Genomic DNA, 16,650 nt, shown 5'->3' on the forward strand with positions numbered 1-16,650 from the left:
AAAAAGCCAGCTAGTGTCTTATCTATCTCAAGTCTTCTAGGAGAGACAGACAAAAGTTCTCACAGAGACTTTTGTGGAAACAGAGATCCTTGAGGTGCTATCAGATAGTGCTCAGAGAGTTCATGGTTATACACAAATGCGTCTGTAAAATGGGGTGGTATCCCAACACCCCCAAAGAAGAGTTGCAACACATATTAAGGCCTATCAAAATTTTGGAGAAGTATTACAATGAAGACATCATTTGATTAGACTGAACCCCACATTTCCCACACTCAGGTAATAGCTGTTCCAAAAATACTAAGAGCTAGTTCCATGTCACAGAGTTTGGAAAACAATAGACAAATATTCATTTGAGACTTCCCAGTGTGCACACACCCAAACTCCTGTGCAAGTAGCTATGGTAAAATTTGAGGTATTAATGTGAGGTATCAATCACAGCGTCTGGTGCAAGAAATCCTGGCAGCAAACCAGGAAAAGTTCAACAAGTCATCCCAAGAGAAAACCCATTTCTGGAGCTATCTATGAATATTAATTGATAGAAACAGATCACAGAGTTAGAGACAGAGATTGAGATCTGATCTACAGAGCCATAGAGAAAAGGAAGGCAGGCAGGGAGTGATCTTCAATCCATATCCTGTTTACCTATCACAGAGAGTAAACTAGAGAAGAACTGGATAGTCAGCAGGTAACTTAAATTTTACTATGCAAAGAGAGTTTATGTTTCTCACCATGCAATTTGTTCCAAAGGCATTCTTCATTTGGGATATAGAGTGAAGATAAATTTTAAGTTCTTTGTGTTCAAATATCAAGGCTTCTGAATGACTTACAGCCTTTTAAAAAAATTCTTCATACTGATAAAAATGTGCTTAAGCTAATCAAATTAGTTGACCATGACTTAATCTGAACATTTCATCAATATAAAAATCAGAATTTTATTATAGATGGTTATTTTTAACTCATGGCCTCAAGCTTGCTTGGCTTGTTCATTGGGCTGGCAATCTACCTCTTGAGCCATGCTATTATGGAGGTACAATCTCAAGGACTTTTCTGCCCAGGCTGGCCTTGAACTGTGTTTCTCTAGATTTCAGTTTCCTGAGTAGCTAGGCTTACAGGCCTGAACCACAGGTGCCTAGATAGAGATGCTTTTTCCAATTAGGCATTAATCACACACTTTAAAAAATCAATCAATCTCTAATTCTCAAGTTCATGTCTAGTTTGAGCTACATAATAACCTTCTGTCTCAAAAAACAACAACTAATAAAGCTATTCATGTCAGGCTTCCCAGCAATTATTTTATATATTTAAAAAAATAAGTCTGATGTTCACTTTTAAGGCCATTAAAATTTTCAGGAATCATTTTGAGCTAAAGAAGCTACAATTTCATTTATTTACAAAAACAAAAATATGGGTACTTCCTGCTATCAGCAAATGCCATCTACTTTCATGATGATCATAAATAATCTAAAACAAAAATTTCTCCGCATACCTGATTTTTCAGATTGTTCCAGGTCCGTGTATGCTGTGGGCTCTCCTAAAGCAGTTATAACAGCATCTTTCCTCTATACCTCCCTAACAGATTTTCTTGGAGTTGATAGCTAAGCAGTAGAAGTAGTGAAAGAAATGGACTGCAAAGGTTGATTTGCAAGTGGACACAATGATAGAGTCTTCCCTGTGACTCTCTCCAACTAGTTATTTCCTGGCAACCACTGAAAAGGCAGATTTGGCATATTTGAAGCAGTCAAGATGTGATAGGTGCTCCTGTTTCCCTCTGATAGTTTTTTTCATTAAAAAAACAAAAACAAAATGTTGCTAGCCAGGCACTGTTGACTCAACACCTATAATCATAGCTACTCAGGAGGTTGATATCTGGAGGATCACAGTGTAAGGCCAGCCCAGGCAGAAAACTCATGAGTAACCAACAGAATGCTGAACTGGAGACATGGCTCAAGTAGTAAATTATCAATGGAGTACGCAAGCTGAACAAAAGCCAAGTTCTGAGTTTAAGCCCTAATACTGGCACGCACGCGCACACACACACACAATTTGGGGTGGGGATATACTTTTGTGGCATGATGTTTGCCTTAGTGTGCACCAGGCCTTGGTTTTCATCCTCAGTTCCATGGGAATTTTTTTTTTTTTAACTTACTGATCTTTATCCAGGACACAGAAGGAATCCAGGAAGGGAAAGTTGGCAGCTATACTTTCAAAGTCCTCTTGGGAGATGTATCCATCATGGTCATGATCGTAGTTTCTAAACACGGACTATAAGAGGAAGACAGCATTTACTGAGTGACAATGGGCGACAGACCTGTCATGCAAGCATGCTGTCGTACATGCTGCCTTTTACGAAAGAAAGCATGTATCATCCTTTCTCTCAAGGACTTCCAGAATCGAGGGGGCAATAAGGAAAATCCAGAATCCTTCATAGTATCAGGTAAGGGGTTTGTAGAGGGGAAAAGCTCAAGGAGGTAAGGGGTGTAAATTAAAAAAGACTTCAAGTGAAGTCTACACCAAGAAGATCTTTGTGTTAAATAGGAGTTACGCTTAGTCAATTTACAAACACCTTGACAATAGAAAGTGAGGCTTTAAGTTGTTGAATTATCTGGGGCATTGGAACAAAGAGAGGACGCAGCTGGGGGTGGGGAATGCGGTCAAGACTTCAATCCTACAAAGTTAAGAAAAGTGAGGAGAGGGGCATGTTGGGAGAGAAGGGGGAGAATGTTGAAAGGGGTGACACTGAGCAAGGTGAATCACATGTTTTCATATACTGTTTTGCAAAATGGCAACTCTTTTGAACTACTGCTTACAGATAATAAAATATATTAAAATATTTCAGAAATCAAAGTCAATGATGATTGCAATTCTAATCAAATTCCCAGTGGAATTTTTTTTTATAAATTTTTATTGTCTATCTATCTATATCTATCTGTGTGTGTGTGTGTGTGTGTATTTAGGGGGAGCTTGTTGGAATGAACACACTGATTTTAAAGTTTAAGGGGAAGTGAATATGTTAATAGCTTAAAAAAGGATTCACAATGAATGTAATCAGAAGGAATGCACCCTTTTCACAAACAGAACATCCTAAGAAGCTAGAGTCTTCAAAGCAATGTGAACAGAGACAGAAATGGATGGCAGGGGCTAATTTGCAAATGGTCGCTTATTCTCCACACACAGCTATGGTGTACCGGGTGATTCCTTCTAGCGGGGCATACTCATGGGCATCAAGCAAGAAACCACTGAAATGTTAGACATATCTTACCAGGGTTGAAGCTGGCAAGATGTAAGTTATAAAACCTTCATAAAACCTTGTATTTTCTTTCTTATAGTTGCATTAAAAAGTAACAAAACATATGCTTCACACTGGTGCCTCACGCTTGTAATCCTAGCTACTCAGGAGGCTGAGATCGGAGGATTATGGCTCAAAGCCAGCTGGGGCAGGCAAGTCCATGAGACCCTTATCTCCAGTTAACTACCCAAAACTTGGAAGTAGAGCTGTGGCTCACAATGTTAAAGTGCTGGCCTTAACCAAAACAGTCAAGGAACAACACCCAGATTTTGAGTTCACGCCCTACAACCAAAAAAAAAGGAAAGGAAAGTCAAATCCATAGGATTTAAAAGGTTAGATTATTAATTGCTGTTGAGTTAAATATCTAATAATCTTCCAGAATAAACTGTCTCCACATACCAGATATGTTAACTATATTAATGTAAAAAATGCAAAAAATGTTAATGTAATAAAAGTACCAAAGGTAAGTGGACGAAAAGACTTCTCATGTTTTGTAATCTTCACGTGAGAAAGGGCTTTCATTGAGACAGAGTCCTGCTATGTAGCCCAACCTCTTCTTGAATTTTCCCTCTTCCCAGCTGAACTTTCTATGTGCCACTGTGCCTTTCTAACCTTCACATGCTCTGTAAAACTTTTCTCATCAGTATTGCACATTTCCCTGGGTTCTCAAGTTGTAGAATGTTCTTTCTTTTCCTTTAAACATCCTTTCTCAGTAAAAGCACATCCTACCACACAAACTAAACCTACTGTACCTGAGGATATATCAACCCATTAAAGTAGGCATTTAATTAGGACAAGCTCATGATTTCCAGTGCTAAAGATGTTTCCATTTCTCCCATATTGGTGTTTCTACTGTTCTATTTGTTGTTGTTGCTTTGGGACAGGATCTTTCTGTGTAGCCCAGTCTGGCCTCAAATTCATGAACTTCCAAGTGCTGGGACGACAGTCATGTCCTACCATGCTAGATTTTATTACTTTCTCTATATTAAAAAAAGCTGCCAGATCCTTGTGTATATGAAGTGGCTTTTCTGCCTTCTATGGCATCATGCTCTGGTCACAGATCCCTAAAAAATACAGCAGTTACTCCTGCCATGGGGTAACTAATTTATCTGGCATTTTACTCTTACTCACATGGATTCTTCATGAGTGATTCTAAGACCTCCCCTCCCCCAAGCTTTTCAAAACTGGCAGCAATGGGACGTGGCAAGAGTTGGGAGTATCTGAGAATATCTGGGCGGGTAAGAACACACTGAAAAGGGAGGGAAGGCCTTTGGGGGTAAGCGCCTTCTGCCCAGCCCAGAGGTCAATGCCAAGAGGACCTAAATGTCTGCCACATTGTTTCTGCTTTCCTGTTTTCCTGGCCTCCCTCCCTCTCATCTCATCTTGAGGCCAATCACAGAACAATACTGCAAAGAGAAAAGGGTCTTCTAGAACATTCTGTGCATTCTCTTTCAACTACCACTCACCTCCACCAGTTTCCGTATGTGCTTGTTGATGACTGTGGGGTCTGGCTTTGGCACTACCCCTGATGCCCACTCAAGGGGCACCACAGGCTTGGTGGGTGTTGTCGGGGAGGTAGGCTGCTGAGAGAAGACACACAGTTTTCAACTTTAGCTGGTCCTGGAGCTACTAGCACCAGGGAAGCTGAGAAAGACAATTCTGAGCATTAATTACCTGATCACAGTAGGAACTTCCACTCCTCTGCCACTTCAAGGTTTATAAAATAAGCATCATTTGTTAATGGGATCCAGTACCTACCTAGTGTGCTTTGTTTAGTAACACGGTACTATGGTTCTTATTTTAATTTTAAGTGTTTATTTTTGATTTTTTGAGATAGCATCTTGCTCTGTAGCCAGGGCTGGTCTAAAACTTGCCAAATTCGTGCCTTTAGCCTGGAAATGCTAGGACTACAAGCAGCACTACCATGCCTCGCTCGTTCTATTACTTCAAGTGGGAAAAGGAATGCCTTCCCAACTCATTCAAATAGCCAAGTTCCCCAAATATTTCTAAGTCATTCTTATATGTATATGTAACAATCCAATATAGTTCACCATATAACATAAGATGTATTTTAAAAACAGTTATCAAGTTGAACATGGTAAGGTACACCTAGTACTGGCAAGGCTGAGGCAAGAGGACTATAAATCAAAGGTTGGGTTATAGACCAGAATCCTGTCTGAAAAGAAAGCAATATTTATCATTTTTTTTATTATTTTCAAGTAGTTCTACAAAGGGTTTTCCATTGAACAAAGCAATTTATTAATAAAATGCATCTTGATCAATGTTACCCCTTTCAATATTCTCATCCATCCCTTCCCTACCATCTCTTCCTTCACTGTTCTTAATTAGATTCTCTGCATGTCCCCTCTCTTCTCTTCATTTGTCTACGCCTTTCCTGTCATACCTCCCTGCCCCATTCAAGTATCTTCCTTCTTGGTGTTTTATTTTGCTGAAGGTTGATTTGGGCTTTCAAAGGAATTATACTATTTGAGACATTTCTCTATTTTTAATACTTGCTATCAGTGATAAATTTGCACTAGAAGATACATGTAAAGCAATGGATCCCAGTGCATATTGGACCAATGCAATGGGCCAAGCTCCTATCTTTGCACCTTGCTCAGTGTGCCTAATCACTCTGTTAGGCAGATCTTTATGTCTCTCCATTTCTGGGGTACTTGCTTTCTCCATGGGTTCTTCTGTACTTGAGGACATTTAAACTTCCTATGGGGGAAATAGGGGCAATAATGCATAGCACAAGGATGGTGCACAGACCGTCCTATCCAGAGACTGATGCATCATGGATATCTTCCTGTCCCTGGGACCCACACACCAGTTACCTGCATGTGTGAACCTCTATCAGCAGAGTGCATGTGGTGATGAATTGGGAAATAAACATGTTTGCAAGAGGAACTGAGGAATCACTAGCACTCCATTAAATCCCAAGCAATGCTGTGAGGTGGGTGTGATTAGTGTTATGTGGATGACTAACAGGACCAAAACTGTTCTACTATTTGGACCCATTCATGGACATACACACTCATTCACGCATCTGACACCCTCCCCCCTCCTCCTTCACATGTTCTGTCCCTTTCCATCAATATTCTGATCTGACAGATCTGGTAGAAGATAGAGCTGAGTTCCAAATTGTACAGCAAAGTCTCCCCAAGAACCACAGTAAATTTCGAGGGCACCCAAAGGTGTTTCAAAGCTCCAAGTGCGGTGCAGTCACCCTCTATATTTGTCAGATGCCATGAAACAACCACCTCAAAGCAACCCACACACAGTTCATTTACCAGGTCCCACAGAATATCTTACAAGGGTATCCAATCTTTATGAAGAAAAAAAAATCAATGGAGAGCAAGAAACACACACACACACACACACACACACACACACACACACACACACACACACGAAGGATCACCTCCAATTTGATACCAGGACAAGAAATTAGAGGCCAACAGACACATACATCCACTAGTAAGAAAATGGTTCTCTATGAAGGCAGTGAACATACTTAGCTGTCATTTTGCTTACACATATTTTCCTTTCTTTCTTTCTCTTTTGCCAATCCTGGGGCTTGAACTCAGGGCCTGAGCACTGTCTCTGGCTTCTTTTTTACTCAAGGCTAGCACTCTACCCCGTGAGCCACAGCACCACTTCTGGCTTTTTTCTATATATGTGGTGCTGAGGAATTGAACCCAGGGCTTCATGTATGTGAGGCAGGCACTCTACCACTAGGCCATATTCCTAGCCGCTACACATATTCTTTATAAGATAGGCGCTACATCATTAGAACACAAATATTCATTAAGTCAATTGGACCTCATTATTCTCTAAGTATACCTGGTGGGTATTTCTTTGATTTAGGGTGCCCTGAAATAAAAGCCTGTTGGTGACACAGAGTTAGCAAGAAAATGAGAACAGAAACAGGAGAGCTTCTGGGACTGCCTGTTGAGGTGAGGTCAGCCAGCACCATCTCTAAAGACACTCAAGCCACCGGCTTCGAGTAACAGAACCCTGTCTAGAAATTACTCTCTGGTTATCAGTGGAGTCAGAAAGAGACCTGGAAATATGTTTGCATAGATTTTAGCACTTGTTCAAAGTGACATTGAAAATTTGTACTCTTATAACGAATTGGCTTTTCTGAGTTTGTTAGTAATGTCTCTTACATTAGGCAAAACATTTACCCCAGAAATTAAACTAGGGAAATCTAAGGAAGCACAAAGCATCACTCCTGTGACCCTTTCCTACCCCATTCCTGCTGCAAGGATGGCAGAAAAGGCACAGGCATAGGAGACAGGCCTGAGACTGACTCCCTGTAGCTAGCTGAGAGGAGTCTATACTCGGCTGACCTGGTTTCCTGCACAGAGATAACATAACACGGATGTGATGCCAAGCAGGCTTCCAGTGACTGGTAGTGAATAACAGCACTGGTAGTGAATAACAGCACATGGGGGAAGGGCAAAGGGAGGTGTCCCAAGGTAGAACATCTGTGTGCACAGTCTCAGTGCAGCCTAACACACCCTAGCCAAACCCACAAGCAGGCAGGAGATTACCAATTTTCATACCTCCACCAGGATAACTTTGAATAGCCTGGTCTCACCCTCCCTTGGTCTCAGTGGCACCTTCCCACTGGGTTTTGTTGTGCAGTGTTCCCAGACACAGCCTGGGTCCCACCCTTCCCTTGGCCTCAGTAGCACCTTCCCACTGGGTTCTGTTCTCTAGTATACCCAGGAGATGGCCTCTGGAGACTGGTGGATGAAGGATAGGTGAATGGAGCTGCTGGGAACATTATTGCAAGGATGGGTTCTGAGAGGTCAACTAACTTAGATTCCAGCACAGCTCTATCAGCTCTGAGCACTCAGTTGCTTTCAGCCCACTGGTTTGGAATTGAGGTAGTTGTTAGTTATTACTAGATTTAGTTATTGCTAGATTTAGTGGCCAGAGTTGCTGCTAACATTTTATAGAACCAACTATTTAAAAGGTTGTGCATGAGTCCTTTTGTAGGGGGCTGGAAATGGGGCTCAAGAGGTAGAGCACATGCCTACCAACTGTGGAGCCCTGGGTTCAAACCCCAGAATAGAAAGAGACAGGGGGAGGGAGAGAGAAAGAGAGAAAGAGAGAGAGAGAGAGAGAGAGAGAGAGAGAGAGAGAATGATTTTGAGCTATAACTAGAAGAAACAAAAAGACAATTTTTTTCCAATATGCAAGCAGCATCCACATTATAAACTTCAAATTCATTCTGGCTTTAAAAAAATGATGCTGGGGGGCTGGGGATATAGCCTAGTGGCAAGAGTGCCTGCCTCGGTATACCCGAGGCCCTAGGTTCGATTCCCCAGCACCACATATACAGAAAACGGCCAGAAGCGGCGCTGTGGCTCAAGTGGCAGAGTGCTAGCCTTGAGCGGGAAGAAGCCAGGGACAGTGCTCAGGCCCTGAGTCCAAGGTCCAGGACTGGCCAAAAAAAAAAAAAAATGATGCTGGGTTTTGAATCCAGGACCTCACCCATAGTAGGCAAGCTACAACTCCAGTCCATCCAGGCATTTTTAAAGTGTAAACATTTCTAAATATAACTGTAAACATTCAGGGAAGACATTCTTCAATCTCATTACATTCTGTTTATTTACCATGGCTCAGCCATTAATTAAATAACACACTATCCAGTGTGATGTTGGAATTCTGAGTCAACTTTTACAACCGCTAGTAGAGAACTTGGTGAATTATAAATTAAAATCAAAGTATTTAAAATTTATTCAGCCTAATGTTATGGTGAAGAGAGTTTTTACAGAGCCTGGGAGGGTATAAGTGATCTTGAACAGTAAGATGAGTTCTTTTTTATTCCCTTTGTTCATAGGTAGAGGGGCTATAAGAATAGAAGATTAATTAAAAAATGGAGTGATAGAAAAATGTTCCTCCTCTTTATTAGTTTGTCACATGAAGAAATAATTCTCAAACTATCAGAGCTAAACTGCTCCACCTGTAAAGTAGGAATAATAATAATTTTTTTGCCAGTATCAGGGTCTAATATCCTTTTTTTCTTACCACTCCTGGGGCTTGGACTCAGGGCCTGAGCACTGTCCCTGGCTTGTTTTTTGCTCAAGGCTAGCACTCTACCTCTTGAGCCACAGCGCCACTTCTGCCATTTTCTATCTATGTGGTGCTGAGGAATTCAACCCAGGGTTTCATGTATGTGAGGCAAGCACTCTGCCACTAGGCCATATTTCCAGCCCCCAACATCAGTGTTTAAACTCAGGGTCTCATGCATGTTCAGCTTGCTTGCTTAGTTAGCATTCTACCTCTTGAGCCATGCCTCCAGCCCAGCCTTTTGCGGGTTAGTTAGAAATGGAGTCTCTCAGCATTTTCTGTCCAAGTTGGTTTCAAACTTCAATCCTCCAAATCACAGCCTCCTGAGGAGCTAGGATAACAGGCATGAGCCACCGACCCTCAGATAAAAGACTTTAGACTTTAGATCACAGTACACCATTTAACAGCCAATCACAACAGAAGACAAACAGCAATGGTTAGCATTGCAAGAAAACAATACCTACCGATTTAGAATTCCTAGGCTCCAGCACCAGTGACAATTTGTAAATATCATCTTCTGTGTGATAGAGGTCCAGAGAAAGCTGCAACAAAATTAGAAGAGATAAATATATTTGTTTATTGACATTGCCAGGAGAGATGTTAAATTGAACATTTGAAGTTCAATGTCCAATACTCAAATGAATGAAGAACAATTAAAAAAACAGCATGCAGAAGTGTAAAATGAAAAGATAGAGTTAACCCTGATATTCTTGTCATCATGAATAAGGACTAAGAATATTTATTGGGTAGTTTGCACATGCCCAGGACAGAGGCTGGACAGAGATGTAGAATATGACCTGAAAATATAATGAATGTTACCTTGGAGATTTAATTCAGGAGCTATAGAAATAAAGGAGAAATGTACCCAGTTCCTTTTTTTTTTTTTGGCCAGTCCTGGGGCTTGGACTCTGGGCCTGAACACTGTCCCTGGCTTCTTTTTGCTCAAGGATAGCACTCTGCCACTTGAGCCACAGCGCCACTTCTGGCCGTTTTCTGTATATGTGGTGCTGGGGAATTGAACCCAGGGCCTCAAGCACTCTTGCCACTAGGCCATATCCCCAGCCCCAACATATTTCTTCCTTTCTTTCTTTTGTTGGTCTGGGGATATGGCCTAGTGGCAAGAGCGCTTGCCTCGTATACATGAAGCCCTTGGTTTGATTCCCCAGCACCACATATACAGAAAATGGCCAGAAGTGGCACTGCGGCTCAAGTGGTAGAGTGCTAGACTTGAGCAAAAAGAAGCCAGGGACAGTGCTCAGGCCCTGAGTCCAAGGCCCAGGACTGGCAAAGAAAAAAAAAAGTGCAAGGGCTGGGAATATGGCCTAGTGGCAAGAGTGCTTGCCTCGTATACATGAGGCCCTGGGTTCGATTCCTCAGCACCACATATACAGAAAATGGCCAGAAGTGGCGCTGTGGCTCAAGTGGCAGAGTGCTAGCCTTGAGCAAAAAAGAAGCCAGGGACAGTGCTCAGGCCCTGAGTTCACCGCCTAGGACTGGCAAAAAAAAAAAAAAATTAATATAATTTTCGGGAAGTGGTGCTGTGGCTCAAGTGGCAGAGCACTAGCTTTGAGCATAAGAGCTCAGATGACAGAGCCCAAGGCCTGAGTTCAAGGCCCAGGACTGCCAAAACAAATAAAGGAACAAATAAATACTTCCCAGTTCCTGTTTTAGAACACTGTAAAATGTCCTGCTGATACAAAGTGATATAAAATAACATTCTGTCTCCTACTCCCTGACAAGTATTTGACTAACTAGGACTTAAACAAAAATAACATGTTCATATCAATGAGGGCTTTAGTGTGACAAAAGCAACACAGGAATTGTTCAGAGCAGCAGCAGGGACATGTACAAGAGCAGAGAACTTTACACACACACACACACGTATGTGTATGGTATTTTACCTATACTTTATCACCTAAAGTTTCTTCCCAAGCAAAATAAAATTTTGCCATGCATCATTCCAGCATCTTTTCAGATCTTGAAAATTCTGCTCATGAAGAATGGACATTGTCTCCACCTTTCCCTGAACACCCAGTTCAGGGGTTCTGCCTTCTTACAGGAAAAGAATCACCAACATGTCACACACAAATGCTTTTAGGAACCATCTCATCACATACAACTGACATAGATGCTCAAAAGGGCTATTTCAGCAAAGACATTGGTGCCACAAGGTCTGATGTTAAAAAAAAAAAAAAAAGAATCCTTGCAGATGTAAGTCATTTAGGGATCTTTCCTCTTGTGGTTTTGGGTGTAACACCAGCTCACTGTGGGGGGAGCAGTAGGGAGGGGTGTGGTCTGGGAAGAATGGAGGGGACAACGCTATTCAGACTCAGTTGTCAATACTAACTAGCAATCAACAATCAACCATTTTTGTAATTCTGCATGAACCAAATGTGTTTCATCTTCCATGGGGCAGTTATCAACATTGGGGCTCATGAAACTGGGCAGCACTGGGGTCTGCACCCTAAGTGCCAGCTGGCAGCCTTGCACATGAAGCTCTGAAAACAGAACACCGAATGATGTCTTCGCTCTGCATACCTGCTCTGCATGCCTGACTCTGGTGAGCAAGTTCCTTTCCTCCAGATTCACCCCCAGTCCTGTGATGGCCTATTCCCACATCTGCCAGTGACAAGATAGCCAACCCAAAAGGAACACACGAGTCACCCACCGAGTCAGAGAGACACATTTGCAAAAGAAGCAGAACCTCCCTATGTGTTTTCTTATGTCACAAGGATGGATATCTGGTCTAGTAGTAGAAAGGTTTTGCTCTTGCCCTAATGTTTGCTTTCTGCTTAATGGCTCATTCCTAGGCCATCAACTAATCTTGACTTTCAGTCTCCTGAACTTCAAAAATGGAAATCACAAAGAACAAGTTCTGCCCTAGGACTGTGGTGAACATTAAATGGGTGAATATGTGTCATGTTGACTTTGCTTCAAAGGTCATATTGGTAGCTGGGTGCCAATGGCTCCTGTCTATGATCCTAGCTACTCAGAATGATGAGATGTGAGGACTGCAATTCAGTGTCAGGATAGACAGACAAATTCAATATATTTTGTTAAAAAAAAAAAATCTCCAATTAACCAGCAAAAAGCCAGAACTAGAGGTGTGGCTCAAGTCATAGAGTGTCATCTCTGAATTCATACCCAAGTATTGGCATAAATACATAAGTAAATAAACAAAAATCATAGGTGTGCATCTAGCTAAATCTTCTGCTACAGTTTAAATGTTCCCCAAAGGCCCATGTGTTAGAGACTCATTCTCCAACTTGGTCCTATTGAGAAGTGGTGGAAACATAAAAAGATTAGGCCCATTTAGAGGCCCAGAGGTAGTTGGAAGGGTGGGGGAGGGGCATGCCTTCCAAGGAAATCTACTGGTTTCCAGTTAATTCAGCACAGCCACTGGCTTATCTATGGATGGAAATCCATCCTCCAGTCATTGCTGCTCTCTCTGCTTTCCCACATATAATCCAGTGCCCTGCTCACATCTTACCTGGCTTTAAAAACCTGCCCAAAGAGTGACCTACTTCCTACACACCTTTAAAATAATAAGAGAAACTGCTTGTCCATGGGAGCTTTTTAATAATATTTCCTGTTGTTTAATATATTTTGAGGCTGGGTGTTTCTGATGAATGTTCTTCTCCTCCATTGTCTCAGGCTGTTGCAATGACTAGCCAGTCCTGCCAGCAAGGATGGTGGCAGAGAGAGTCTTCATCTTCACTGGTGAGACGGTTTGTTGTAAAATAAAATGCACTTGGTTATTCAACTATCTCTCCTCCTCCTCCTCCTCCTCCTCCTCCTCCTCCTCCTCCTCCTCCTCCTCCTCCTCCTCCTCCTCCTCCTCCTCCTCCTCCTCCTCCTCCTCCTCTTCTTCATCATTTTTGAAATGAGACTGAAAACCCAGGGACTTTCCAGTAATTTGCATATGCTTCAAAATGGTAAAAGTAACTGATGGAGCTAAAAATACTAGGAGAATTAGGCTGTTTCACATATCATGAAACAGAATTATCAGCTTTCACAACTATTAGGTGTGTGAATTGGAATCCTGAGGACAAATGTCTTCCCTAGATCTTCTCTGAAAGGAGAAACTGTCCAGAATCTCACAGCTTGGTGCCATGCTCCTCCTTCTCGCACATACTCCATGCTCTTCAAGGGGCCAAGGGCATGAGGATAAAAGTGGCAGAGTCCCTGGCCCTTGTACACTGTGCTCTCCACATACCTGCTTCACTACATGTTCACAGGGAAGGACAGAGGAAGGTTATTATTTGATGATTCACTGATGCCTAACAAGAGTGAAGGCCTGAATTCAATCCTCAGTATTAGAAAATAAAGTAAATTAGATGTTAGCAGCATGCTTATACTAGAGGCAAATGTGCATCTAGCTAAATCATCTGCTACAGTTTAAATGTTCCCCAAAGGCCATGTGTTAGAGACTAGTTCTCCAGTTTGGTCCTATTGAGAAGTGGTAGAAACATAAAGAGGTTAGGCCCATTTAGAGGCCCAGAGGTAGTTGGGCGGGGGGGGGGGGGGGGGGGGGGGGGGGGGGGAAGGGGGCATGTCCTCCAAGGGAATTGTGGGATACCAGGACTTTTCACTCCTCTCTCTCTGCCTTCCTTCCTTCCTCCCTCCCTCCTAGCCATGAGGTAAGTGGTTCTACTCTGCCATCCACCATGATATGCTGCCTTACCACAGAATCAGAGCAATAGAGGTGGAAACCTCCCAAACCGTGAGCCCAAATAAACCTTTTCTCTTTATAAGTTGGTTTGCAGAAATTATTTAGTATACTAATGGAAAACCGACTAAGACACTACCTAAGGAGGTAGGAAAAAGAAAAAAAAAAACACGCTGGAAGGTAGAAGTTTCCCATTTCCATGCCTTCTGTCATTTCCAAATCTCATTTTCTTCATTTGGAAGACAGGAAGGGACAGCATTAGTGTTACAGTGACTGCCTTGCCCAGGCTGTATCACACGGCATTTGTGAGAATTTGACAAGAAAATATATGTGAAAGGGTTGTGTAAACCAGTTCCTATTAAACACTCAACATTGCTAGACAGCCTACTGCACATAACTAGGCATTTGAAAGTTGTCAGTTAACTGGAAGAATTCTTATTTCTCTCTCCTCCAAGGCTCTCAATAATGTATTGTTCAGATTATCTTACCTGGGGCCATGTTTAGACAAAAACAAGCACTTGAGTGAGTGTTGGAGAAAAATGAGTCACCCCTAAAAAACTGTGCTCAGGAACCTGCTCACATGCCTACAGACAGCTCAATCATATGGTTCTAATCTGAACATGTATGTGCTTTGTAATGCTCACTAGGTTCTGGGGAATATATAGTGCTGGCCTCCTCAGCATTTATACTGGGGAGATTAACCCCCCAAAGGTCAGGGACAATGAACAAATATTCCCATGTGGTAAACTTTTACCTTGGTTGTGAGGAGAGAAAAAGGATCCTAGGTTTAGGTACAAACTGGTTTGACATTCCACGATTCATTTGCAGAATGGTGCTATCCTGGGAAGCTATGAGGCCAGGACTATAGAAATGATTTCTATTTTCATGCCTCACTGTACCATACATCTAAAATTAGGCTGTTTAGAGTTGAAAAGAGATCTCACAAATGAGCACAAATCTCTTATTTCTTTTTGAATGTCAGGACTAGTGCTAAGAAGGTGTAGAGACAAAGCTAAAAGTAAGCCCTCTTGTCTGAGGTTTTGCCATTACACCAGGCTACGCACCATTGCATTTGATAAATACGGTGTTTGGTGGCTTTTAAAATTTCCCTTGGATACCTCTAAGAGATGGTGGGCAGGCTCTGACATGCTTTTCAGTTTTTATTTTATTTTCTCAGCCCAAATAAATTATTTTGGGGATTGAAGATTTCTATTGATACTCCTAAAATATCGCTCAAATGTTCTCTAAAGGTGTGTTTGCTTCCCAAAGGATATTTGGTGCATTTAGGTTTTGTTGTGTTTTATTTACCCTGGGGGCTTTGTGCATGCTCAGCCAACACTGCCACTACTGAGAGCCTCTGCTAGATGCATTTGTAACTCAAAATTAATTTCCCTGCTCCATTAGTGTTTTTTTATTTGGTTGAAATATTGCCCAAGGGTAGGGACCTGCTTTGTGAAGTTTTGCTCAACATCAATGATACAGGCCTGGACAATGACACTTGACCCTGAGGTCATCCCACCTGTGACTCCTCTCCAGCCATCACCTGTGCCTGTGGGTTTGTCATCTGATTTAGGTGGCCCCTTTGGTCACTTATTCGTGGAAACAGATTTACATGGAAAATGAGTAATAAATGCAGGTGGTTGAATTGTAACAAGTTGGTTTTCTCCCCTGGTAGACAAGGTCTGTGTGTTTACTATTTGCCGCACTAACTTATTCCCGAGAGAGGTTTTTGTGTGCAAGAACTTCTGCTTTGTGCTAAGAGGGAAGCTAGCCCTTTCGGCCACACTTAGGGGTCTGTTGGACTGTGTGCTCTAGGAACAGTTAGTGAGACGTCAGTTCTCACCCAATTCCCATGCTGCTGTTTAAAAGGAGATTTAAGCAGTCTGGGTCACAAAAGAGTTATCGATTTCATTTCACACAATCCTTTATAGTCTAGTAGTGTAGCCTTGCTTCTGATGTCACAGCATTATAATCCCCAAGTGGGGAAGTTATATCTCTGCATGTTAAGGCAATGATGACAGAATTTTATTATGCCTTTTCCTCCCAAAGAAAAGCCAATGGAAACTGTTCTTGTCTACATAGTTGTGGTGTCGGAAAGTTCTAGGACCTGAAGATCGATAAACTAGTGTGTCACAAATGCCCAAAGAGAAAGGAGGAGGGCATGATATGGAAGTATCACAGTGAAACCTTTTTGTCTAAATAATGTATGTTAATGACTTAAAAAAAACACAAATGGTAAATAAACCTCTCTTGGTGGACTCTCATCACTCCTTAATGTGGCACCTACTTCATCCTCCAAGTGCTTCAAGGGGCCGGGTATGATAAGTGTGGGGGACATAGAAGACAGTAAACAGAATGGAAATCGGATCTGAGTGACCCCTCCTGGACTTGAGGGCAGATACAGAGAACAGATGTGCTGCTGCTTTTGGAAGGGAACAGAGGATGCAAGAGATTGCTCCAGACAAATGAAGACTTGGGAATTTGAAGTAGCAGTGTGGACTGGACAGAGAGACAAGATTTCCCAAGGACTTCCCAAGGCCAGGAAGCAGCAAGCAGAGAGAATGAGTCCAATATTCCTCAAGAGGAGGAGGACAGACACAGCGGTGCT

At 42.1% G+C, this 16,650-nt stretch overlaps 1 protein-coding gene across 5 annotated transcripts in view; it reads right to left on the reverse strand.

Moving 5' to 3' along the window:
• The window catches only part of Rasgrp3 (RAS guanyl releasing protein 3), an 88,233-nt gene that overhangs the window by 13,781 nt on the left and 57,802 nt on the right, over window positions 1-16,650 (reverse strand). For 4 of the 5 annotated variants that reach the window (XM_048353142.1, XM_048353145.1, XM_048353141.1 and 1 more), the window contains 3 exons: window positions 9,838-9,915; window positions 4,753-4,869; window positions 2,147-2,262 (listed from right to left, as the gene is read on the reverse strand). In XM_048353142.1, the coding sequence (XP_048209099.1) occupies window positions 2,147-2,262; window positions 4,753-4,869; window positions 9,838-9,915 (311 nt within the window). The remainder of the gene's footprint in view (window positions 1-2,146; window positions 2,263-4,752; window positions 4,870-9,837; window positions 9,916-16,650) is intronic. The other variant, XM_048353143.1, reaches the window with a different exon arrangement.

Source organism: Perognathus longimembris, chromosome 8, assembly GCF_023159225.1.
Source record: "Perognathus longimembris pacificus isolate PPM17 chromosome 8, ASM2315922v1, whole genome shotgun sequence".
NCBI classification, from domain to species: Eukaryota; Metazoa; Chordata; class Mammalia; order Rodentia; family Heteromyidae; genus Perognathus; species Perognathus longimembris.